This window comes from Rousettus aegyptiacus, unplaced genomic scaffold (assembly GCF_014176215.1).
Source record: "Rousettus aegyptiacus isolate mRouAeg1 unplaced genomic scaffold, mRouAeg1.p scaffold_m13_p_2, whole genome shotgun sequence".
Lineage (NCBI taxonomy): Eukaryota > Metazoa > Chordata > Mammalia > Chiroptera > Pteropodidae > Rousettus > Rousettus aegyptiacus.
In genome coordinates, this window is record NW_023416295.1 from 115,634,174 (window position 1) to 115,661,764 (window position 27,591).

Genomic DNA, 27,591 nt, shown 5'->3' on the forward strand with positions numbered 1-27,591 from the left:
TTAAGAAATAAAGATAAAAACTGAATGGGCTCATGATAAGCAGGGCAGCCTCTCCCTCCCCACTTCCCCCAACTGCGCAGCATTTAAGGCAGCTCCATGAAATTGTTTGTGAAATAAATCTAGAAGCTTTGGAAGGCAGGTACACGTAACGGTTATTCCCACTCTTCTGGGGTTAAAGATAGAAGGTTGCTGAGTCTAAGCCTTCAAGGTTGTCATATTCCTAAATGCGTTTTATGGTATCCGAAAGAAATTTTGCATTCTTGAGAAAATGCAATGCAAAAAATGATTTGAGGCACAATGTCCCTTTATCTCAGAGCAAAACAATCTTATTTCTGAAAAGTCAAAATAGAAGGCAGGCAAGTCAGGTTGTGGTTCCTGAAATCTAACAAGTTGGTATCGCTGTGCCGCTCTCTCCACGGTTCAGCGCCACTCCCTTAACTTGATATCTGTTTACTTTAGAGGAGGCAGTTTTTGCGAAAGGAATCATAAATATCCTGGCCCAGAGCCCCAGAAGCCATGACAAGCAAAAGAACATATTTGCCTAGAGATAGCCCTTGTGATATTTAAATGTGTGGGTTAATTTTTTATCCACTTTAATAACTAGATTACCTTTCCACCCGACCCCACTTCTTTGCTCTTTGTTTCTGCTCTGAAACCGTGGGCACAGAAATCTCTGCAGGCACATTACTCCAGAGCATATTGCAGGACAGTCTTATAACGAACGGTTAAATTCACGGCATCTGGATTCCTGATCCTTTCCCGACATGGCAGGTGTGAGTGGCTGTGTAAAATATTCTATGTTTATCTTCAATTTCTTGTTCTGGGTAAGTGTTTTTCTTTTAATTATCAATTTTATGCAAGAAAGGGGATCTTGATATAAATATCATAAATGAGAACAGACTCTGCACTAGAGAAATAGGAGGAGGAAGAAAATGTATTTTTCCATTTACTTGTTTGGTTTGTTTGTTCTTTCTTTGGTTATTTCAGTAATTGAAAATGAGCCAATGACTCAAAAAAGTGCACTTCAGGATCTGTGAGGATAAACATTTCATAAATGTTTTGATATTGTTACCAAACAATAACAGAGGGAAAAAACCCTTAATTAAAGGACAGTTATTCTTAGTTGTATATCATGCGGGACTCCCTAGTTTCAGGACCCTGTGGGAACAATCTGATCTGATTCCATTTGGATGGAACTCAAGCCCCTGAATCTTTACATCTATCTGGGTTTGAAACAGGTGGATGATGGGATGTTGGAGGATAACAACATGAGAAGAGAATTATTTTCAGAGACCCAAAGAATAAACAATGGGTCATAAAAAACTTGAGAGGGAAACAGTAAAGTTATTTAATCATGACAAGATTAAACTAAGCTACTAGGTTCCTATCAGCAATTTGAAATTCGGTTTTGATGTGTCATCACTATACCTTTTAATAGACGGGCTTTGTATTTTAGCAAGTTCTTATGTTTCCCTTAAAAATCGGTTGACATAAGACATAGCAAACTAATTGATAACGAGAATCTAACATTGGAAAATGGAAAAATTAGATATGGAAAGGGAACAAAGGACAGGCCAAGATATTGGAAAACTGATGTTATCATTTTTAGAATAAATGGTGCAATTATAGATTGTTCAAAATTAAATTATTAAATAGTCCAAAGTGCTCAAATAAAAAATTCATTTTGTATACTGTTTTAAAAGTTAGCTTATGTTATATAAGCAGGAGAGAGTTCTGGTTTTGTTTTTTTACCTAGCTACCTTTAGCAAATAGGCAACCGGTATCTAAATGTTGGTAAATTTCTGTTGTGTTAAAATAATGATATACACAAATACAGTCTTATCATATAGAACGACTTTCCTTTCAATGTCAATAGCCTAATTAGTACAGGTAATATATTGGTGAAGTAAGTAAACGTATGAATAAATAAAAAAAAAATAAAGAAGGTTTGTCCTTTGCACTTCCTTTGTTTCCTGGAAAAAAATGGTGTGCGTTTGCAAATATTAAATGAAGATCATGAATATATACTAGCTTTTTAAGTTAGTCCTGATAAATTTCTTTCCTTGAAGATTCAAAATTGGTTAAACATTGAAAATAGAATATAAACAAAAAAATGCCTGTGTACTTTTGTTGATATTGTTTTCAGCTTTTTATGATGGAGAACTTTAGACATTCATAAAGTAGGACAAGGTAATGAACCCCATCATCCAGCCCCAAAAGCTCTCAAACCATGGCCGATCTTTTCTTATCCAGACTCTCATCCACCTTCCCCACCCCATATTATTTTGAAACAAATCCTGAAAATATCATTTCATCCGTAAATATTTTAGTATATATCTCTAAAAGATAAATAATTTCTTTAGAAATGTTACCACGAAGTCATTATCTCACTAAAAACTTAATAAGAATTTCTTGATCAATTATCGAATGTTCATCCAGGGTTTAAATTTCCAATTGCCTCATAACCGTTCCTGTTTGAATCAGAATCCAAATTCATTGTGCTTAGTCGATAAATCTTTTATGTAAGTTTTCATCTTTAGGTTATCTCTCCATCTTTATCTTTTTTTTTCATCCTTGAAATTTTATGTAGTGGCATGTTGTTTAATGACAATTCCCACAGTCTGGATTTTGCTATTTGCATACCCACAGTGTAGTTTAAGATGTTCCTCCATCCTTTGTATTTTCTCTAATATAGTATTCAAACCTGGCAGCTTGATGAGGTTCAGGCTATTACTTTTGACAGATATAGCTGCTTTGGGAGTGATACTGAGTTCTTTCATCAGGAGGCTCATAATGACCAATGACGCTCAAGAACCTAGATCCTGTGTTTACCAAGTGGTTCAAATTGGTGATATTCCATTTCTATTATTTTTCTTTTATTCATTAGCTAGAATGATATCAATGAGAAATTCATCACTTATTGATTGGTTACTGGTGGTACCCAATTTTCATTTTAAAAGTAAGCAAAAATGTTTTTTACTCTTTACTTAAGAGATTTCAAAATTATGAGCTAATTTTCTGGTGTCATGTAACAGTGATAAGCAAGTATTCTTTAAGTATCCTATGAAATAATAAATTTAAGTTCCATCACAGTTCTCATCCTCATTTATGTACAATTTGTTCCATTTTTGGCCAATGAGAACATCTTTGAGTTGGCTCCTGAGTTCTTTTGACATGATCCTAAGAATTTTGATAACTTCCAGGCTCACTTTCTTATTTCCTTCTCCAGACCTGGAATAAGCTGTTTCGCCAAGAAGTCCTGATACCTGTTTTTTTTTTTTTTTTTTTAAAAAAAGACTATAATCATTGTCTTTTTATGATACAGAGTATATATGGCCCATTTAAACAAACCAGAATATGAATATGCTAATAAATGCATGGCTCCCATTTTTATAACATGTCCCAAAGTACCCGAATCAGTAACAATCCTCATCATGAAATTATGAAACAGTTAAAATATTTCTCTGTTGTAAAAATACAGCATAAAACATGAATACATCTGAGGTCAGTGTTTCATTAAATAGCTAACCAGGAATTTGGAATAGATCTGCACTTTAAATGAAATAGTAAGACAATCTAAAAAAGGAGCATGTTATGGGTTCGGGATTATATATTTAAGATTAGAGTCCAAGGTGAGTTGTAGAGATCTGTATTATGCTGTACCTTGACACTGTTACAGCTTTCCTGGAGAGCTCTGATTATTTTTTGGTTATCATTATTTCTTTGTTTTTCTGATAATGAAGATAAATTTTTCTGATGCTAGAGATTTCAGTTAGATATTTCTAACTTCCCTGGGGCAAAGGACTTGTTCTTACCATCAGCATAGTGTTAGGATCTACAATCTCTATATGTGCATCTTGAAGTGGGGTCTTTGGATGAGAGCAACAGTCTTAAAGACCGATGATAACTTCTCAGCCAACAGGTGACATCTTTTCATTCAAAATCTAGACAGCAGGAATCGTCTCTGAGGTTACCAACAGGTGACATCTTTTCATTCAAAATCTAGACAGCAGGAGGAGTCTCTGAGGTTAGGGAACCATTCTTATTTCTACTCTCTCTTAAACCCCCAACTCAGAGTTCTCAGCTGGAATTTTACAATCTTTCCTAGGAAATTAGTACTTTGTCACATTCCTAATGTTTACTTAAGCAAAATTTTAACAGTCCCACTGATGTGGTTTTCTTGTAGATACTTATAGCCTTATGTTTTCAAATGCATTCTTTCTGCTGTAATTTGAAAACTAAGCCTTTGCAAAGTAGGGACAGATGTTGAAATATCTCTAAGATATGCCTATGGTCATTTAAGCTAAACATACCAGTTTCTTTTGTGAGAGAACTTGAGATTCGCCACATAAATATGCAGTGATTTCCATTTGTTAGAATGAACAGTTGAAGAAAAACATGTAAAAGTGAAAATCACTTCTAATCACTCATGCTAGATTGTAATGCAAGTGAATTGAAGGTCCTGTAGATAGGTACAGTACCTATTTCTCTGAGCCTATGTCAAAACAGATGAGCTGCCCACATTATCTTATGTTCTTCTCAGATAGGTCAGGCTTGGGGGTACTGTAGATGCTTGGGGCATCTTAGGAGTCTGGGTAAGGCCTTTGGCCAGTGATTTGGTGGAACCATTGCCAGAGGAAGAGAGCTGTAGAGAGGCCAGCTCTTTCTGAAGGAAAACGAGTGAAGGAACATTACCAAACACAAATGAGGTGAGGTGACCAGGAACCAGGGTGTAAAGTCGAATGTATCAGCAAGTGAAAGAAGCCAATGAGCGAAGCCATTTGAAGAGAGCAGAAGGAAGTCAGAATTTGGAGAGTATCCAGGAACCAGCATTTTGATGTTCATCATTAAGTTTTATGTAGTGCCTGGGTTTCTAGATTAAGATGTTCTGAAAGCAATTAGAAGAATTGAGTAATTATGAGATAGCGGTACATTAAAAAAAAAATACGTCACAATTATATTTCATTCTATCAGTTGATAAAATCCCTCAAGATAAAGTTTTGGCTGTGGCCGATATGTGTGAACATTGTAAATATAGCAGTCCCCGGCCACTGTGCAATCAACATGGAACGATAACGCAGGTGAAAGGCATTGGAGGGCAGTGGCTGAGAGCTCAGGCTGAACCTCAGCTCCTTCATCACTAGCTGCATGACCTTGGGGAAATCAGTTAGCCTGTCTGCTTTAGTGTTTCTTATCTGTAAAACTGGAGATAGTAGTGGTATCTACCCAAGAAGTATTTCTTTTTTTAATTTTACATTTATTGGGGTGACATTGGTTAATAAAATCATATAAATTTCAAGTGCATAATTCAATAATATGTCATATGTGTATTGCATTGTGTGTTTACCATGCAAAGTTAAAATGTTCTCCATCTTTAAATAATTAAACCCTCTACCCCTCCCTATCTCCCTTCCCTCTGGTAACCGCTAAACTGTTGTCTCTGTGTCCATGAGTCTCTGCTTGTTTGTCATATTTGTTTGTTGCTTTCAGTTTTATATCCCACATATGAGTAAAATCATATGGTTATTCTGAAGATTAAATGATTTAATTTGTATAAAGAACTCAAAATAGAGCTAAATAAATGTTTAAGAAGTGGATATTTCAGCCAAAATTATATGGGCATTTTTATGAGACAAATATATGAAACCACTATGCATAGCGATGAATAAATTTCATTGTTGAATTTTGAAACAGAAGAGGAAATAAGATTGCAATAATTAAGATAAGGCAGAAATTCTTTTATCATAAATTAAGGGAATGGAAAGAAATTTTTTAAATAAGCGGATTCAAATCCCAAATTCACTCCACATTGCCTTGTGGCCTGGAACATGTTCCTTGACTTTTCAGAGCCCTAGTCTCTGCATTGTGAAGTGGGGATGATAATTTTACTTCGCAGGATTAATTGTGAAGATTCACTAAGGTACTTTATGAAATCCTATAACCAAGGATTTATATACAATCATAGTTCAATTAATGCTATTTTTTCCAATTCTAACCATCATTTTTTTTTTTTTTTACTTTAAAAGTGTTGATATCTGGTGTGATAGTATTCTGTACACAATAAGATTTTAAAATTTAAATATAATTTTAGCCATACTCTGACTCTCCTCTGGCCTCATGGGGCAAGAAATCTGTGGGGCTAGGTGAATACGCTTACCCTGAGCCCGCCTCCACTTCGGATACCTGGGACCACAAAATTCCTTGCCCAAATGACCCCAAACCTGCTTCTACCGTCTGCACAGGACTTTTTCCAGAGTGACCTAGGGGGAGCTCTTTGCCAGGAATGGGAGCACGTTGTGCACAGAGCTGGTTTGCAGGCTGCGGTATCCATACACATTCTGTTATGTCCCTCAGAGTTCCAGACAGAGTCGGAAGTGAGGGATGAGGGCCGGGGTTGGCTCTCCCCAGGCTACCCGCTTCTGGTAGCAGACTCTGAGAATTCTAAATCAAACCTTGTCTTATAGGTCATTAAGTGTGTATATTCATCAAGGTAGGAAAATAGAACATATTTGTATGAGTTTATTACCTTAATTTATAACTTTTCAATGCAGAGACCCATGGTCTTATTTATATTCTTGCCCCAGGCTCTGCAAATGTATGTATAGGTCTGCAGGCGTTACTTTATGGAGGTAGTACTTTTGAAACAAAGTGATAAAACATTCCTTAATGTGCATCAATTTATGATTCAGAAACATTAGGAAGTGAACAAATGCTGAACATTCATCTCTCTTTACATAGTTTAAAGTTATGTGAATTTTAGTGATTTTATACTTTAGCACAGTAAAGAAAACCTAAAGCACATTTATCCAGCCAGGCCCTATTTGTGTGAGAAGGAAATGTGATCCATTTCTTTCCCTTAAATTCAGAGCTATTTAAAATTAGAATTAGCAGCAGTTGTGCTGGGTGCTTAGCTTACTTAAGAGGTTTAGAAGATGCCTATGAATGCAACCATAGGGACACTTTGCTCTGTAGTTAACATGCATTAATATAATAAATATCATTCATTTGGGGAAGATAGAAAATCCAAAATATCATCATTTTGCTGAAATAGGAAACCATAATATCAGAGCCAGCTAAGAATTGAAGTGTTTCGTTTACTCCAGTGGTTGAAAGCATCGGAAAATCAGATACTGTGTGAAGGCTGGGAAGCCATCTAAGTAAATCAGAGCTGTATTAGGCCATGACTGTAGAGAGAATGCACAGCAAACTTCCCTCCAAAGGGAGATCTGAGAATTAATACAATCACTGTTGTTAGAGAGTGAGGCAAAGCACACACCCTACTTTCAACTAATAAAATATCATAATAAGTCTCATCTCATTAAATGATGCATCAGGAAAAACAAGTCCTAAAAAAAACATTGTTGAATCTGTGAAATGGACTGTTACCCTGAAGCCTTAGAAGACAAGCTCACACTCCTGGAAACAACACTCTAGCATCTTGAGAAAAGTATTAGGAAATTGGTATCTACAATGCTAAGTCAGAAAATAACCTCTCATGAAATGGTGGCTGGAAGCCATGAGAGAAGATAAAGTTAACTTTAAAACCGTAGAATGAGATGAAAAATGAAATGAATAAAATAAAGAAGTACTTCAAGTAAACCAGGAACACAATGATAGAATTAAAATCCACTCTAGAAATCATATTAAATGGAAGCAATGATGTAGAATCTTAAAGCGAGACATTGTCCCAGAGGAAAATCAAAAAAGAGATAAATGATGTGTAAGAAGATGATAGAGAGAATAGAAAATGGAAATCCAAAACGATTTGTAGTCCCAAAGAAGACAAAATAAATGGAACGAAAACAGTGATCCAATTAACATAGAAAATTCTCACAATGATTTCACAGTCTGCATTATCTTACTGCAATGCAATTAAACCAGACTTTTAAATACATGTTTAATAAAAGAAGAAACTTGAAAATTGACAACAGTAGTACTGTTTGAGACTGTTAGGGCCTCCTGTATTCATGGCCTCTAGTGTTCTGGGGTTATTGTAAAAACAAATCTTGTAGTTATTTAAGTTATCCATTTGGACATTTTCTTATTCTTTTGGAACCTCCCAGGAGCAGTGTGGGAAGGTTTCCCTTAAGTTTGTCTAAAGAGCCTCTATTTTGGACCAATAATGACATAGCTCACAGTACACGCTTCTTCTTAGCATTGCACTGAGCACTTTATTCCATTTTCAACACTCCTCGAAAACACTTTGATAAACACCAAAATCAAAAGGCAGAATAAAGAGAGAGGGAGTAAGGATGACTGGAGGATACTTCATAAGAGAAGAGGACAAATCGGCTTGTTCTATACCATTTATTTGTGTCCTGGATGGTGCTTCACATTTTCTTCCTGGCTTGCATTAGTCTGCTTGGGCTGCCATAACAAAATACCATAGACTTGGTGCCTTAAACAACAGAAATTAATTTTCTCACAGTTCTGGAGGCTGGAAGTCCAAGATGAAGATGCTAGCTAATTTGGTTTCTGGCGAGGCCTCTCCTCCTGGCTTGAAAACAGCTGCCCTCCTGCTGTGTCCTCCCATGGTTTTTCCTCCCTGCACGTGTCCATAGAAAAGGAAAGATGTCTCTCTTTTCCTCTTGTTGCAAGGTCACCAATCATATCAGCGTAGGATCCCACCCTTATGAGCTCATTTAACTTTAATTACCTGCGAAAAGCCCCTACCTCAAAAGACAGTCACACTGGGAGTTAGAGCTTCAACATGTGAACTTAAGGGGGATGTAATTCAGTCCTAGCACACTCATAAGCAAATATTGAAACTACCTCTTTTCTTAGAACGCAGAGTCTGACCAACTGCATCCTCGTCCCATAAAAAGAAAAATGTCCCTCGAGAGATGAGTGACAACCACAATGACTCACTGGGAAGTGAGGGCGGGGTGGAAGTAGGCCTAGTAGTTTCTGTGGTGTCCACCCACTGTGGGCTGACCTGGGGACTCATCATATCAACACATTTCCTTTTATAACCTTATCAGCAAAAAGTAGGACAGAACTAGATACTTATCTCTTAATTTATACTCCCAATTATTTAAAACAATAGAAAAAGATTAGGGAACAAACCCTTAAAGCCAAACTGGAAAAGGGCTCAAAAAACCATTATGATGGCCAATCTTATAACAATTGGGATAAAATAGGTTAGTATCAATCATGACTCTACAATAATTGTTCTTGACAGAAACTCAATTTACTTTTAAAGTAAATCATTCAACAAATTTATGAATGATTTACTGTTATTGAGGCTCTCTGATCCTTACATATGAATTTCTTCAATAGGTGAGGATGATAAATTTTAAACATTTGTTTCTTTTTGTTTTTAAGATGAAGTTTGAAGGCAAGATAGAGATAGGGATGGAAATGATAGTTTGGCTAACTTTGAAATCCCTAAGAAAATTTGTCTAATTATGAATATTGAAGTTGGCAAAATATTCTTGACCTCTGAAATAACTGAATATTCTTTCTTCTTCTTTCATAAAAGACTTTAAATGTTTAGAGAGGTATTAGGTTCACAGCAGAATTGAGAAGGAGGTACAGAGATTTCCTGTATATCCTTGGTCACCACATATGCATAGCTTCCCCCATTATCAATATGACTCACCAGAGTGGTACACTTGTTATAATTGATGAACCTACATTGATACATCATAATCACCCAAGGACCACATTTTACATTACTGTTAATTCTTGATGGTGTAATTTCTATAGATTTAGAGAAATGTATAATTACATTAATGTGTATCATCACTATAGTATCGTACAGAATATTTTCACTGCCCTAAAAATTCTCCATGCTCTGCCTATTAATTTTATACCCCTTCCATCAATCCCTGATCTTTTAACTGACTCCGTAGTTTTGCATTTTGCAGAATGTCATATAGTTGGAATCAAACCATATGTAGCAATTTCAAATTAGCTTCTTTAACTTAGCAATATGTATATAAGGTTCCTCATATCCTTTCATGTCTTGATAACTCATTTCTTTTTAGCCCTGAATACTATTTTCTTGTCTGGATGTACCACAGTTTTTTTAATCCATCCACCTACTGAAGGACATCTAGGTTGCTTCCAAGTTTTAGCAATTATGAATAAAGCTGCTCTAAAAGTCCCAGTGCAAGTTTGTGTCTGGATGTTAGTTCTCAACTCTTCTGGGTAAATACCAAAGAGGGGCGTTGCTGGATCATATGCTAAGAGTACATTTAGTTTCTGAGTCACTGCCAAACTGTCATCCAAGGTGGCTGTATCATTTTGCATCCAAACAGCAATGAACGAGAGTTCTTGTTGCCTCACATCCTTACCAGCATCTTGGGTTGTCAGTGTTCCAGATTTTGGCCGTTCTAATAGGCGAGTAGTGGTTTCTCATTGTTATTTGGATACTCCTTCTTTTAGGTGTTAATATTACAGATAACTTTCAGTGGTTGAGACCAAAAGCTATTCTAGGGGAAAATATGGTTGATTTAATAAGATTTCTGAATGATTAGATGTCTAAAAATATTGTGAAGGTGAACTAAAAAGTCACACAGTAACCAACAAAAAATAAATGTTTAAATAATATCATACTCTTAGTCTTCAAGAGTTCTTAAAGTTTATTTTCATAGTTTCACCAATAAGTATCAGATAAGGATGATAATCATAATATTTATTTAGATAATTAATTTTTTTCAGTTAAAGTTAAAAGTCAAAGTGACTATTAAGATAATGTAAACCTTCTTGTGAAAGAAGAAAAAGAAAGAAAATATTAGTGAACCAACCAAATAAACAAAATAAAATCCAGCTGCTATTAAAATTACAGAGTCTCATTGTCATTTGACATAAATTCCTACAGACTTATTTATTAACAAAGAACTGTTAAAATGAGTATATATATTCATCTGCAAATGAAATTAGAATGAGTTGAAATGGAGGGAAGAAATGAGTTTTTTTCAGGCTCTAAAGCTGTTATTTTCAGAGGTTTGTATTTTACAGTGTGTGCATGTGCTCACCTGTTAAGATAATTAAATCGTATAGGTCAGTTGTTTTAATAAAGGGCTTTGGTTTTCCATTGCGTTTTGTAGGAGTAGAAGCAAGATTGGGTGGTGCTGGGTTTTCACAACATGAGTGTTAGCTCTCAGGGAGTTTCTTTATCTGAAATGAAGGGTTTGAATCAGGATGATTTTTGAAATCTTTTAGAGAATACAGATTCTCTAGTTATTCAGCTACTCATGGCACTCGCAGTTCCCTAACAAAGCCATTAACTCTACTTCCATGGCAAACTTAACGAGAAGCCGTTAAAAGTGAAACTGTTGTTTTGGGATTCCAGACATATGACTCAAGCAGGCATGAAAGCAATGATGCTACAAGGTCACTGGACTCAGGCATTTCTCTGTCAGGGCCCTATAAACCAGAATAGTTTAGAAAGTCCTCCAAGGCCTGCTGTGTTAGGTATGTTACTATGCTTATTCTCAACATCTCTATCTAATAATAGATCTTTGATTTTTTTTTTAAGGCCGCAAAATATATATCTTTCAAAAAAAAAAAAACAACTAAAGGACAAGGGTTTTCCTTACACAAAAGTAAAATGTGTTTCACATTTTATGTGTTGGCCTTGGTCCAAATTAAATAATCTGGAAAAGTCATTAAAGGAATTTAAGACTTTAAGTACTGTTCCTCATTGTTCTTCTTCTCTGGGTAAGCTTTACTACCTAAAAGAGTTTTAAAAGAGTTTATTTTGGTACAAAAAGTGTTATAAATCTATGTTGTTTAACTGCAAATTTTGTCGAATATTCTGCATTTTCCCTGTCTATCGTAACTTTTTGCTTCTTGAATCTCAAAGGAATGTTTTGTAATTAGTCAGTTATTCACTGTCTTTTGGTCTAAGCAGCTGCTCAGAGACAAACTCAGGGGACTAATAAGGATATTTTGTCTTTAAACTGTTGTGACTTATATTTTGTATAAGCAAAAAGACATTTATAACTGAAGTGTGGAAAATCATCTTTCCCCCACCCCATAGTGGAGATGATTTTTATCCTAGACCTATGAATAGACTATAGATGGAAAACATTCTCATCAAACCAATTACAAGGAAACATTGTAGCGATTATCTTCATCTGAATATGCCTCGTTTATGTCTTTTAGGTCATAATGGTGTAATTAATGATAAACCATTGTAACCAGATAGCTAGAGGTGTATGAATTTAGAGAGTTGCAGTTTGTCTTAGTTGTACTCTAATATATATATTTTTTCTTCCTGCAGCTATGTGGTATCGCGATCCTAGCAGTAGCAATTTGGATACGAGTAAGCAAAGATGGTCAAGAGGTAAATAAATAAATAAATATATGCTTCTCTGCTCCCAGAATAGTTTTATTCCTCTTATAATGATCAAAGCAATGACAACAACAACAATAATGTTTATATAATATTTTCCTTAACTGCCTCATGTAATTATTTGCATTGATACGTGATTTTGTAACTTAATTCAATTTGATTAATCAAAACTGCTCACTCTGTATGCCTGGTACTGTGGTAGGTATGCATCGATCCTTCTGGAGAATGGAGAAGGTATTTCAAAAATAGGAAGATTGCAATGAAAGGCGAGGTGGGAAGGGGCCAAAGTGGGAACTAGCTTCCATCCTTATTTGTTAAAGGCCAACCTGAAGTGTGGGTGGTGGATATAGACCACCTTTCCACTCCACCAAGAACGATTTTGTAGTATAAGTTATTGACAATAATTTGGCTGATTCCAAGGTGGGGTGGTGGTTCAAAGGGGAAGAAGGTGAGAAGTTCACTTGGAGAAGAATTTAAATGTGCTTCAAAGGCAATAGAGTACAAAGATAGTTGGTAATTACCTGTGCCAACTGAGGGTAACTCCTTATAACAGTGAGAGGCCAGTCACCCTGGTATAACTCAGCAGTTGGCTGGGGACGTCCAGCTTCTTGCTCTCCAGATAGGATTAGCGTGACTCTCTTCTCCCTGCCACACACATGCCAGGCCCTGTGGCAAAGCTCTTACTAAAATTTCTGCAGGTCTGAAGAAAATTTAGTTCATATGGTTAATTCCGGCTCCAGCCTTCGGATTCCACATGCACTGTTTCTTTTCCATACCACGGTATCGCAAATGTAAAAAGAGCATGTGTGTGTTGGGAGGGAAACGGGTGAGGGTGTGGGAGGGCTGTTCTATTAGTTTTACCCAACATCATGCCTCTCACCATTTCCTGATTCCCCTGCTTCCACTCCTCTCTCTCCTTCTCAGTGGCACTCCAGCTTTCAAATTACTGTTCTTACCTCATGCAGGGCAGTTTTCTTGTTCTTTGTTGTTTACGCTCTTGCCACTACTCTGGTAGGGCCTTATCAAGGCAGTTTCTTAAAAAGTTTCTCTCTCTAAGAGGAATATGGATTCTTATTTGATAGTAATTATTATTAAGCTGGCAATTAAAGCGATACATTTTTTATGAAAACTTATTATACCATGGTTCAGATAAATGCCTTTGGATATAACCTAGTTAAAAAAAAGATTAAAAGTACATTAACATTTGTTCTGATTCCTTTACTAAAATAGATAGCTTTTCTTAACCTCCTTCTTCCCTCCCTCTTTCTTTCTTCTTCTTCTTCCCTCCCTCTCATTTTTCCTTCCTCCCTCCTTCCCCCTTTCTCCTTTTTTCTGTCTTTTTTTTTCCCCACTTTTTTTTCTTTCATTAGAAAATCCAGAGAATTACTGTGGGAATTAAGTGCTTTATTATTCTATGTATCACCATGTTGAAGGAATTGGGTGGGGGACAGGTGTGGCAACTAGTCTATAACATCCCAGTCCATGAGAAATTCATTTATTGTTTTATACTGATAAATGTAACAGCGACTTCCTCATGGCCTTGGGCTCTGGGATTTGAGCCTGTTAAGAGTGTCTGAAGATGTGCAGAATCTCTGTCATTTGGAAACTGATGTCTCCTTTTGGGAATCGGATTAAACACAGAGATTAACAGCCATCTATTTAAGGGGTGCTTTGGCCTTTTTAAGATATGAGTGCAGCCTGATTTTATTTTATTTATTTGATTATGTTATTCTATTTTTATTTCTAGTTGATATGGAAACATTTTCTTTTCCCACAGTGCTTCTGGTAAACAACTTTTGTATTTAATCTGTTAAGAAATTACACAGATTGAATGAATTAAAGGAGAGCTGTTGTCCTTGAGAGGGTGTTACTTCACTTCTAGGGATAAGAATGAATTAATAGAGCTAGACGGCATCTTCCGTTACATTTTGACTCTTGTGCTCTGTCAGTCTGTAACCCCGAACAAAAGTCAGTATCTGCCAGGACAACATTAACCAGCTTAATTTATGTGGATTTGGCTCACTTTATGTTGATCTGTAATCAGTGACAGACCTCACTGATTTGAGAACCCAGACCTCAAAGAACTGAATTTTACTAGTGGAAAACCGAGGTAGCAATTTTAGAAGGTGAAACATGAAACACAGGAAAGAAGGGTGTCAGGGAGGTCTTTGTACACATCGTTTAGCGTATCTCTTTGTATCAAAGTGTCTCCTAGAGATGCTCTGTTCTCCCTCAGTATAAACTCAGCAATGTTGTTGTAGCTGCCAGCCTCCGAAAGACACACAGACCACCAGAGCTCAGTGAGTTATAGGAAACACACCCTTTATTCAGCCAGCTGGGTCTGTCAGGGGTACACAGACCCCAAATTAAGCAGCCCCGAAATGTAGAGGTACAGGGTCTTTAAGCCCAAATCCCATTCTTCATTCTGTCTAAATACAAAGGTCTATTTTTTTCCTATTCATTACCTGTCGACCCACAGGTCGGTTGTGCAAGCGGGGGAACAGAAGAAGAGAGCTTATTGTTAGAATGTTAGGTGACAGCCTATGTTCCCATGGGCATAGCCAAGCAGTAATTTCCAGTAAGCGTCATTTTTTCAGCCACCACAATGTGAGGCAAAGCACGTGGACAGCTTTCCTTGCCCCCTGGAGATCCCTTAGAATCTGAAGAGGACCCTGAGCCTTCTTCTTCCAGGTTCAGCCATTTCTCTTCCGTTAGAAAATCTCCCCTTGTTTTAAGACACACTTAGACACTGTTCATCCGGGGAACTTTTAACACTCTGCTGTCCCTTTCCTGGAGCAAACGCCTGAACTAGATTTCTACTTCTTTCCTAAAAATAGCCACTTAATGGGCTGGACTTGGAAGAATGACCCGTAGGCAGCCAGCACACTACTTTGTGGCCATCTTAGGCTGTAAGTCACCTGCCCAGATCAGTCTCATAAAAGTGTTTCATTACTTGCTGAATCAGTGTTGGCTGCATCATCCAGGTCTCACTTGTAGATATTTGAAATATTATTTCTCGGCCTGGGCTATTTAAGCAAAGTTCTGATAACTCAGTGAGGCTTCAATCCTCTCAAATGCCTTAGGATTTGCCTGCACCAGCCAAAACATTCTAGTAGAGCAGTTAGTTGATGATGAGTGGGTAGAGATGGTTTCCTAATGCTGGTTTTTTGTTTTCTGATTTTTTGTCATTTTCTATTTTGACCCCGATGCCATACCTGTTTATTAACAAAACTGATTTCTTAGCTCCACAAATGAAGAAACAACAATCAAACACAAAACATAAAAAATGAACAAAAAGTCTTTAGGACATATTTAAATGGAAAGGTTTCTAAATATGTAAATTGGAACATTATCTGTAAGCACAGACTCTTAGAGACAAAGGAGGCCTTAGATCTCACAGAGGCTGACCCAGTTCTCTTTAAAAATGGGAAACTGGGGCCCAGCAGAGTTAGTTGACTGGTTCAGAGTTAAGAACTTAGTTATATATTAGGACCCTGACTAGAATATATATTTTTGTTTTAATGCTTTGACAACTTCAGCACATTCCTTCCTATAGATTGTTGAATAAAGGTTTCCTCTAGGCTATGAGTTGGTTTAAAAAGTCTTTTAAAATGTACAAATGTACAAATAATTCATAGTAGTGTCTTTTGTTTTTAATTTTCTGTTAAGGGAGCTGACCAAAATGCTGTGTAGAAGATTCTAAGAGGCAGAATCACTGAGTTAGTCTAAGAGCTGGTGCTCTATCTAGAAATAGCCCAGTAGATAGAGGTTATACAAGAAAGATGGGCTACATGGACCACTCATGTATGACACAGGTGCAAGGTTTCACTTTTTATTTATGATTTACTTCTGGACATATCTAGAGGATTGAGGTTTGGCTTTATGAAGGTGATTAAGAAGTGTACGTATGTGGGGAAGAAGCGTCGAATTATGCAGGTTGGATAGCCCAATCCACTACATAGGACCCCAGGATTTTTTCTTCAGTATCCCACTACTTAACAGTCGGGTAAAATAAAGAGTTTCTGGAAGACTCTATGGACTGCACCTCCTGAGAACAAGGAAATAGAATTGATATGGAATATCAAGCACTATATTTTTTATTTTAGTTTAAATTTTTTGTTTGTTTTGGCAAATGTGTAGATCTGCGAAATTACTATTATAATCAATATAAAAAGCATTTTATTAACCATAAAAAGTGTCCTGCATTCAGTTCTTCCTCTCTCCTACCTAGCTCAAAGTCAAGAGCTGCTCTGATTTCTATTACCATTGCTTAGATTTACCTATTCTTCATCATCACATAAATGGAATCTGGAATCATACAGTAATCACTCTTTTGAATACAGCTTATTTAATTCAAAATAGTGTTTTTGAGATTCATTCATATTGTTGGGTCTCTCAGTAGTTTGAGGAACTTGGGCTTTATAGTTTAATTAATTGCCATAAAAATACATGCTTTACAATGCTACTCTTATGTATAAAACAAAAAATATGCAAACCAAAGAGCACATCATGGATGAAAGTACCTCTTCTACTAAATTTAAAATAATTGCTGTTTTAAAAGGCTATTGTATTGCTTCCATTCAATATCCAATACATTATCTTAGAAAAAAATAAAGTTGGAAACATTCAGACACATAACACATCAAAAGAATGTAAGCTCCTTGAGAGCAGGGATTTTTGCCTGGAACAGGGCCTGGCACATAGTAGGTACCCAATGAATTTTTGTTAGATAAAAAACATCAAAGAAAGAAATTTTCTGATTTCTCCTTTCTGTGTTCAGATTCTCAGCAGTGAGGGCTTTAGCACTAATGCCTACATTGCCGTGGATATCTTGATTGCTGTGGGTGCTACCATCATGATTTTGGGTTTCCTGGGATGCTGTGGTGCCATCAAGGAAAGCCGCTGCATGCTTTTATTGGTGAGTGCTCCAGACAAATACCAACACTCAACCTTCAGACTTCCCAGGATTATCTCCCATCCTCACCGTCTGTCAAAAGGACTTGCCAAGATTAATAGAATCCTAACTTCTGTTTAGAGGGTTTTATTGTGGAAACAAATGTTTAGCCTAGATTAGAGGAAACCCCAAGAGAAGACCAATTTTAGTCTTCGTTTATTTATTATTGCTGAGTACCTGCTACATGCCAGGTACTGTGGTAAGTGGTGCACAGATAGTAAGACAATTAGAACCCATTAGGGAAGATGGACAAGTAAAAAATTAGCTACAGTGAGAATGGTCCAAGAAGAAAAGAGAGGATTTAGGAGAAAACTTTTGAGCCAGAAGCAGAAGTTAATAAGGTGTCTGTATGTTGAGCTTTCTAGGGGAAACATCTTGGCCTTTTGGGGGAACGGCAGGCCTCAGGTATGGCTAAAGAGTGGCAGAAGCTATTTTTGGGAGATGCGTCTGAGTGCAGACTGTGGGAAAGTCATATTCCACGCTGAAAAAAAAAAATCGTAAGGGAGTGAGATAATTGTATCTGTCACCAAGAAAGCTTCAAGGAGGATAGATTGGGTTGGGACAACCCACAGACTTCGCTTTTAAATTATACAGTAGAAAATAATAAATGGATATAGAAAAAAATGTTAGAAAAAATCATTAAGTTTATCAGAGCTCACCTAAACTGTGTCTCTCCTAAACTAAGTATTGTGTGGGTCCTCTGAAAATTTTTTTTAACTACTTCTCTATTATGAGAGAAGGTAGAGACAGAGTTTTAACGAGACTCTAATAGCATCCATAGTGGTTTCCTTTTTGATTAATAAGCCTCATTTGCAATTTGAGAAATTTCATTACTTGAAGAAGTTGTTTTAAATAATTTGTGGGCTGTCTTCTCCAAAATTATGATTCAATGGATCTGAGGCAGGTTTTACAAATCTACATTTATAACAAGCCCCAGGTGATTCTGATAGTGGTAGAAACATTTTTCAGTCAGTTCTGAAATTTGTTTTGAAGTTAGTGTTTGATAAAGAAAAGAGAAAAGTAATAGTCAAATAAGTTTATCTAAGTTTTTAAACTTTCCCCCATTTAACATCATATCGATGCCTACAATCCTATGAACAAATTTTGGTTTTAACCACTTTGTATGGTCAGTCTTTGGAGAAAATGTTTCTGAGTAGTAACGGTCTCAAAATTTGCTTCTTGTGGCAAAGGGTGAAATAAATAAAGCGCATAATAACTTCAAACTGTAACATGATTTGGACTGCAGAAAGAAGTGCTGTGCTGAAGTGTCTCAAGATGTTACTGGGAATAACATGTATTTCTTTTCCTTTTTTTTCAGTTTTTCATAGCCTTGTCTTTGATCCTGCTCCTGCAAGTGGCAGCGGGTATCCTAGGGGCTGCTTTAATATCTGAGGTGTGTACACATATGATGTTTGAAAATTTTAGAAAGGTTTGAAAAATTAAAATATTACCTTGTGGCATGAATAATTTAACAATATTTTTTTAATTTTCAGTCTGAGAACTTTCTGAATGAGACTCTCTATCAAAACGTAGAGCTTTTGAGTGGAACAGATAGTACCGCAAAAGCATTCCAGAAAGCCTTGACAGAGTTTCAAAAACAGGTAAATAGAATTTGACGTCATTTGTGGAGCTGGAGGTAGTTCTTCTGTGTTTACTTAATTTTTAACATGTGGCTTCCTTAAATGTTAAAAAATGTCTCTATTTTGCAGATTTCTACAGATTATTCTGTCACCATATAATAAGAAAAATCCAAGAATATTTTTAAGTTTTTTCTAAAGCAGTTTAGGAGGACAGAAATTAAGAAGATAAATTTATGACAGATTAAGCCTCAATTGGGCCAAATCAATAATTGTTTTAATATTTACTGTTTAGAAGGATAGTGTGTTTGGGTCGTTTGGAGAAACTCTCCCTCACTCTCTCCCTCATGTCCCCCCTCATAAAAACAACTATAGCTGTCATTCATTACTACTTACTATGTACCAGGTTTTACATTTAGTAGCTCATTTAATTCTCATAACTACTCATTGTGGTGGATAGAGTAATTATCCTCAATATTCCTATTTGACAGATGAAGAGATTAGGGCTTAGAGAGTTTTAACAGTTAACAAGTCATGGGGGTGGACTAGTTAATTCTTTTTAAACAATAATTTTAAAAAATTTCAATTATAGTTGGCACACAATATTATATTAGTTTTAAGAGTACAACATAGTTATCAGACATTTATATAACTTACCAAGTGATCACCCTGTTAAGTGTAGTACCCATCTGATACCACACATAAGTATTACAACATTATTGACTATATCCCTTATGCTATACTCTACCCCATGACAATTTTGTAACTACCAATTTGTATTTTTTAATCTCTTCCTCTTTTTAACCCACCTCCCAACCCCCTCCCATTTGGCAACCCTCAAAATGTTCTGTGTATCTATGAGTTTATTTTCATTTTGTTTATTTTACTCTTTAGATTCCACATGTAAGTAAATCATATGGCATTTGTCTTTCTTTGTCACTTACTCCATTTAGCATCATACGCTCTAGGTCTATCCATGTTATTGCAAACGGCAAGAGATCATTCTTTACAAAAAATTTTTTATGGCTAAGTAATATTCTATTGTAACATGCACCACATCTTTTTCAACCATTCATCCATTGATGGACACTCAGGTTGCTTTCATATCTTGGCTATTGTTAATAATTCTACAATGAGCATTTGGATGCACATGTCCCTTTAAAGCAATGCTTTGCATTTCCTCAGATGAATACCCAGAAGGGATAATTGGGTCCTTCTTCATCTCTTGCTATAGCTTTTGTTTTAGAAGCTATTTTGTCTAGTATAAATATTGCTACTCCAGATTTTTTTCATTTCGTTTTCCATTTTTTATGAGATATCTTTTTCTATTCCTTTACTTTCCGTCTGTGTGTGTCTTTCTATCTGAAGTGAGTCTCTTATAGACAGCATATGTAAGAGTCTTGTTTTATTATTCATTCAGCCAACTTTTCTTTTGATGAAGCATTTAATTCTTTTTCATTTGAAGTAATAGTTCTTTTTAATCATTACACTAACCCCACAATTTGTTAGTTTATTTGTTTGTTTGTTAAGGCTACATTGCTATCTTTAGGGTAAAGATAACAAAACAAAAACAACAATAACAGCTATCACATATTGAATGTTTTCTATAAGCCAGCCACTAGTCTAAGCACGTCATATCTTCACATGGCTTTACTCATTTTTGTCTTTACAATAAATTGATCAATTTATACTATTATTAGCAACTATTATTATCTATATTTTACAGATGAAGAAACTATGACATAGAGAGGTTTGAGTAGCATGGACAATGTGATCACCCATCCAGTGCACTGTATCTTGCAGCATCCTCACATTGCAATGCGTCTGAGCCTGGAAAACTACCTGGTCTTGATTCCATTTTCTTCAGCAACATTTTTTACCTCTCTGCACAGAGTTTTCTTCATAATAGAGCAAATAGGGCAAGATGAAAGATAATTACTTCTCTCTTTTATCTAATAATATGTGCTATATACACTGAGTCATTGGGCTTATCGCTTCCTGGTTTTTCTTTCCCAAACATGACCACAAATTTCCTTAGTGTTTCCCCATGTTTCAGTTTGTTCTGGCTGAGAACAATAACCTTTCTGACATTATTCTAAGAGTTTTATCTCTTATTTGTACCCCTTTCCCTCTTGTACTGATGTCCATGTAAAATCGAACTTCAAAAGAGGCCCACTAAACTTCTTCTTTGGCCTTTAAGAGGTCTCTCACTCCTTTCCTCCTAACCTCCAGAATTGACCAAAGATCATTAGATGGAAATTTCATTTTTAAAACCTCTCATCTCTTTTGAGCAAGATTTCTTTAAAGAGATCTTGACTCTCCCATGAACTTTCGGAAACTTCTTTCTTAAAGTCTAGGATACATGGATCTGAGTCTGCCTCTCTTGTCATTAAAATCTAGAAGATGAGTTTTTCATTTTTTTCCAAAGTTCCTTAGACTTTTGCATCTGCAATCTATTTTTCTTTGATTAACATTAAGACCAAAAAGTAAGATACCTTTATTTTTGCTTCTACATTCAGAGACATGAGTGAGGTGACTTACATGATATTTTAGTATAAAAAAAATCTTAATAATGGTTTCAGAAGAATATGATTTAATGTACTAATAATGTTTTATCTTCTTTAGTGACTGCTTTTTCTATTTTTCATCAAATAGTTTAAATGCTGTGGTTTGGTCAATGGACCTTCTGACTGGGGAGATAATTTTCAATCCCAGTCCGAGTCATGCGAATGTTCAGATACATCAGATTCTTCTTGTATACTGTATGAAGGAAATTACGTTTACAAAGAGGTAAGAACAAATCAAATTTGGCATAGTACGTGGTTCTGTTAAATTTTTTTCACTATGCAAGTCTTTACAAAAAACTAAAATTGCAATTATAATAGGAATCATGATATAAAATTCCCAGGAATTTCCTGAATAAAAAAAAAATTCTTATTTAAAGATAAAAGCAGATATAAAAAGGTGAAAGTATTTCATTTCTTCTATGAGTCTACCATCTTTTAGATTCAGATCTAATAGATCAAAGTAACATTCTACTGCAAGTGGAGGCAAAGTACAAACTAACACAGAAAAGTTCATTTTGTCTTCTTTTTAGTGACTTTAATTGTTATTTTCACTTTTTTCTTTAACTTGAGTTCTAGAAAACTGCATTTTCACTTTAATTTTAGAAGTAAACTTTCTTTTTCTAATCAAATGTTTCTTTTCTCAAGTAATTATATAGGTATAAGAACTTGGCCTTGAGAGCTTTCAGTTTTGGATGTTAAGCATACTTACTAATTTGTCTAATTACTGCTCCAATTTAAAAGTTGCCTCAGACATGTAAAGTCAATTGAAAAAGCTGAGTTTATCTTTTATCTATTGTAGATGTCATATTTATGTCACTTGTGGATGTCAATATGTGAATGTCATATTTCTTATTATTGCTTAATTTATTAAATATTTATTGACCACCTCTTGTGTGCCAAGCCTTCTACCAGCTCTTCTGCACTCATGGAGCTAATGCTTAAACAGGGAAGAGAGAAAGATTATTAGGCAACCTCAATTCAACGAACTATTGATATTTCTTGGATTGGAGCAGGCACGAGATGTTAAAGGGCCCCTTCTAACTCAGTCTTTGAGAGTCGAAGTATGGTTTCCTAGAGAGCATGAAATCTGTCTCTTATGTAATTTATATAAGAATTTGTCCTTTCTTCCTGGAAGAAATGTGTACAAAAATGACAACTGATATTAATGATATTAATGTATCACTTATTTGCTGTTATTCTTCAGTGCCTACTATGTGTTAGATAGACCCTTGCTAGAATCAGATATTTTTTGGATCCTCTAGGAGATTGTAGCCTATTGGGAGAGAGATACATAACAGCTATTACAATTCAATGAACTAATTTCTGTAATACTGAAAGATTATTTTCAATCTAGCGTTGGCTTAGTGATGGCTACAGAGGGTAATTATATACTGGGAAATGGAAAGTATCTCAAGAAAAACTTCTCTCCTACTATCACATCCCTTTTACAATAGTACCACAATTAAGGAGACTCTTCTGAAGGAAAATTACTGTTATTATATTTAAACTAACACATGGGGGAGAAGTAATCTATCAGAGCACGTCTTTTCAGAGTCCAAGTAATATCAGTAAAACAATTTTATTCTTAATTTTTATATTCCTCCCCATTCTCTCTCCACCACCACCAATTTTTAACGACATAATATCCACACAAAAGAGGGAAATGAATATGGAATAAACAAATGTAGCTTCCACTTAGGATAATGAGGAAATTAGTTAATTCAATGGCCGATTGTTACCTATCTCCCATTAAAGATTTAAGTCAAAGATGTTTTTCCTCTGGATAGGTTTTGAAAAACCCTAGCATTATCCTTAAAAATAATAGACATTCCCTGTAAAGTCACGTAATTCAGCTGAATATAGGCTGATAGCTGCACTAGTTTCCCAAAAGGAAGGACATAAATTCATAAAATACTTCCATCTGCTTTGTGTTATTTGTAAGATGTGTGGAAAAATAAGAAATCTGAAATGGACATAATTTGTTTCTTCCCCCCACCCTTCTCCTTTGCCAAGATAACCTGGTCATCTAGAGGGGAAAGGGGGAGAAAACTCAAGCATAACAAATGTGACTCAGTAGATATGATCATTAATTTCCCAGTTAATCCTAAATGACATAATAATTCCTTCTAATGTTTATCACTTTGGATCATATGAGACTGTAGAAACTCATTGCATTCAGGAATAAAGAGAAAAAGACTGTCAATAATGAAAGTAAGTACATAATAGTGGACATAATAATTTTTTTTTCTCTTTAAGGTAAAAATAAACCTAATAATTATTAGTAAAAACTTTTTTAAAACTTTGTTTTAAAAATGAAAATTTGTGCTATAATTAGCCGAAACCCCAACCAGGGAACTCTCTGCTGCAGATTACAAACCTAAAAAATACACGGTCAAGGTGATAAAAGCTGTAAAATGAATAATTTTATGTTAGAATAAAAGTATTATTTATAAATAAAGATCTCTAGATTCAGTAATGATGAAGTTTAAACAAAATTTTGCCCCTCAAATGCTTCTTAATGTATGAAAAACCACAATTATAAACTTTTGGAGGGGGGTGGAATGTGAAGTGGCGAAAATAACCCAATTTCTTTTTTTTCCTTTTATTTTTATTTTTTCATAAATACATTTTTTTTAATAATTAAGTTTATTGGAATAACATTGGTTAATACAATTATATAATTTTCAGGTGTACATTATAATTTGACATCTGTATACTCTATTGTGTGTGTTACCACCCGAAGTACAGTTTCCTTCAGCTACCATATGTTTGATCTCCTTTACCCTGTCTACCTCCCTCCTCCTCCCCCACCCCTACCCTCTGGTAGTCCAATTTCTTTTTGTTGAGTATGTTTCTTGGTTACAATGTAAAAAGTCAGCCTAATTGGGGAAAAAATCTTAATTCTAATAAGGTCATCAAAATATTATTAAAGCTAACTTTTTTTTTTTTTTAACAGCCATGCATTTCTTTCATAATAAAGTTACTTAAAACACACATTCTCATAATTATCGGGATAGCATTTGGACTGGCATTTATTGAGGTACAGTATAATCTTGCATTATTGACTCTTTATTCATTCATTCCATGTTTGTTCATTAATTCTTCTAAAAAATATTTATGGTGAGCCAAATAAAAATGAGGTGCTTCAGAAAAGCACTGGGTACCAAATGCCCAAGGGCCAGCATCTCCCTCTATCAGCCTTGGGTCTGGGGAGCGGATTATAGTCTTATGAATTGAACAGGGCTAAGTCTATTATTTCTGAGTGATCTCTCTAGTAGGAAATAAAAATCAAATTAATTTCCACATAGTTCTTAGTCCCAAATATCTTTTTCCCATTGAAAACCATTACAAGAGTTAAAGTTTCCTGATGTTAGAAGAGAAAACACCAAATAAATCCAAAACACAACCTTTACATTTTCTCATCTCTCTTCCTGATTTTGAAACACGAAATAAAAACCGAACTCAAGAGTATGGGGAGCTATTTTCCTGCTATTTCATACCAGAGAAATCTGACAAGTTCTAAAAACTCCAGAGAGTTACCTTTGATTTTCTCACTGTAAGGACTATGGACTCATTTGGATAAGTTTTTAAGGAAGCTCTGCTTGAGGTGTCTGTATTTACTCTTATTGATTTAATTATTGATGTTGGAAAAAAATCCTGTATATAGTTTTTATCTTGATGGGCTTTCTTGGTATGTTCCCCCTCTCCCCCCCAAGAACCTGAAGAATACCTTTTACGTGGCCTAAAACTCTTTGCCAGAAAGATGAAATAAAATTGTTTCAGAGAAACATTTTGGAATCATCCTAGATCTTGGTTGATTTAGATACCAAGTGAGTCAAATTCACTCACAATCCTGCTCAGGGCATTGGCAGGAATCCTAACAACATGTGGGGTGTCTTGGTTAGTGCCTCGGAGAGCCGGTTAGCTAGGCTGAGCGACTGCTGCTTCACGCTCATGGAATGCTGTACACGTCCTCCTTGGGATTGCTGGTAGCTTCCAACCTCTTACTCATATGCCACATCACTTCCAGAGAGGAATTTTAGCTGGGATTGAAGCAGTTTAACGTGTTCTAAGTGGTCATTTAGGTTACTGGTGGAATGTCCCAGCCAACCATTAGAGAAAGGATAGGGGACAAATAGCAGTAAATTGGGGATGTTGAGTATTACTTACCAGTAGCTCAGACAAATAGGTCTAAATATGAGGCATTCTCTGCTGTCCCTATAGATAGCTTTGGAATTCTCATTATTCCTAATTAAATAACCAGACTATCACATCTCTCCTTATTTGACCATAGCAACTTACCAGCACAAAAAATGATCGGCATGTTCTCTTCTCATTTCAACTGAGGAAAAATAAATAAATAAAGCCACTGACACTGGTAGTCATCACTTTGTAGGATAAAAGTCATCCTAACAGAACATCCCAGTAATAGCACAGTTCGAACTGTGAGAAAATGATAATTTTACAATATCTTTTAGATCGCTCCAGAATACGGGAACTCGTGTACACTCATAGCAAGTTTATCCTGACCCTTCATACCATGAATCTTTTAATTACTTCTTATTTTTGTGAACAATGATACATTTTCATTTCAGAGGCAGTGAGGTGCAAGAAAGTATGAGATTAACTGTCTGGTCTGCTGATGAATGGTGGCTTCTGTTTCAAGGATGTGACAGTGAAATATAACAGTTGCCTTGACCTAGTATTTTGCGCATTTTTATTCTTTCCTGATACTTGTCTCTCAGAGTTGAGGCTTGTGACCAGGTGAAAAGACTAAACTTCAAAGCTCTTTAAAGTCATTCTAAAAGAATGTCTTTGAGGCTATTCTGAATGAAAATCATTATTTTTGTAGAGAATTGGTACTTTTTTTTTTTTTAAGAAGACAGGAATATTATTTAGTAGTTCTCACTTGAAATGTATTTTCAGGAAAGAATTATTAAACGGAATGTCTCAGTAAGGTAGGAGCACTTGAGGTGACTCACATAAATGGCAGCCCCTCCCCCTGCCTCCCCTTAAAGTGGGCGGGTGTGGAGGGAACTTTCTATCTGTCATGCACACCGGTCCTTCTGTCATTTCTACATCAAAGCCACAGCATGCAAGTCACCAACTGCAGAGTCATTTAGGGCAAGTTTTGGGGTCCTTCATTCTTGAGAGAGCTAGCTACTGAATGAGACAAAAATGATGGCCCAGATCCTCAGTTGTGCTTTTAAACTGCAAAGGAAATTCCTAAATTAAGCTATTCTCCATAGATTTGGAAGCTTTTTTAAAGAAAAAAAGTTAAGTTACTTTAACAATATGGCAAGACTCCTTGATTTTTATGCAGATGATCTAAACCAGATCATCATAACCGTTTATGGAAGCAGTAGGTGTATTGAGCCACCAGAAGCCTGAGTTCGCTAGGCTTCAGGGCAGACATCCTGCAGAAGGGGGTGTGTGTTCGAGAAGGGTGGGGTGCTCTGGTGGTGGCTGCTACCGCACAATCAAATAGGGCAGGTTAGAGGTGGAATGGCTCGCTGACAGCCCTGATTTAAAAACAAAACTACTCAAGAACTTTCTCAATTCTCTTTTGTCACATTGAAGTCTCTAATTTCCCAAGAAGAAAGAAAACTTAGATAAATACAATTAAAACTTTCAGTAGCCAGAACATTTTCATATATAATGGTCATTCTGTCTGTTTATAACGTCTCTAGCATTTTTCTTTAAATTCCACATTAATCCTGTTATTTTATTTTCTAGATCTTCGGTATGATATTTTCTATGGTCCTGTTTTGCCAGATTGGAAGCAAATGAATCTGTGGATGTGTCAAGCTACCATCAGTCAAACGCCTTTAAAATTTTACTTTAGCTTTGTAACTTCAAATATGTTAGTGCTGTATATGTTAGGGGTAGCTGTCCTATTAAGATTTCTCATTTAGCTAGACCATGGATATCTTCCAGGCATTTTGAGCATATTTAAGATTTTAGTAATACTAGGAAAATGATATGAATGTACATTTTTACTCAAAATAAAAGTAATGTTCTTTACATTGGTGCTTTTTCCTGTCTGATCATTGTGTTCAGGTGATACTGTGCTTAAAACATTCATTTGGAGCCACCCCGTGGAATGATCTTCATCTCTGAGTGACAGGGACATAGTTAACGCAGTGATCTAGGCTTTTCAGAAGCCACACTCTGTTTTGGGTGGTGTAT

General features: G+C 35.8%; 1 protein-coding gene across 2 annotated transcripts; it reads left to right on the forward strand.

The window, feature by feature from the left end:
* The first annotated feature begins 501 nt into the window (after positions 1 to 501).
* TSPAN8 (tetraspanin 8) lies at positions 502 to 27,429 on the forward strand. 2 transcript variants are annotated; one of them, XM_016152329.2, is made up of 8 exons: positions 507 to 824; positions 12,233 to 12,295; positions 17,085 to 17,222; positions 18,577 to 18,651; positions 18,752 to 18,859; positions 21,491 to 21,625; positions 24,359 to 24,442; positions 27,139 to 27,429. In XM_016152329.2, the coding sequence occupies exons 1-8, from the start codon at positions 765 to 767 to the stop codon at positions 27,190 to 27,192; spliced, it is 717 nt and encodes a 238-aa protein (XP_016007815.2). In that variant the 5' UTR covers positions 507 to 764; the 3' UTR covers positions 27,193 to 27,429. The 2 variants fall into 2 exon arrangements, with proteins under 2 accessions (XP_036092996.1, XP_016007815.2); XM_036237103.1 differs by lacking the exon at positions 24,359 to 24,442 and having other exon boundaries at positions 502 to 824.
* The last annotated feature ends 162 nt before the right edge of the window (positions 27,430 to 27,591 follow it).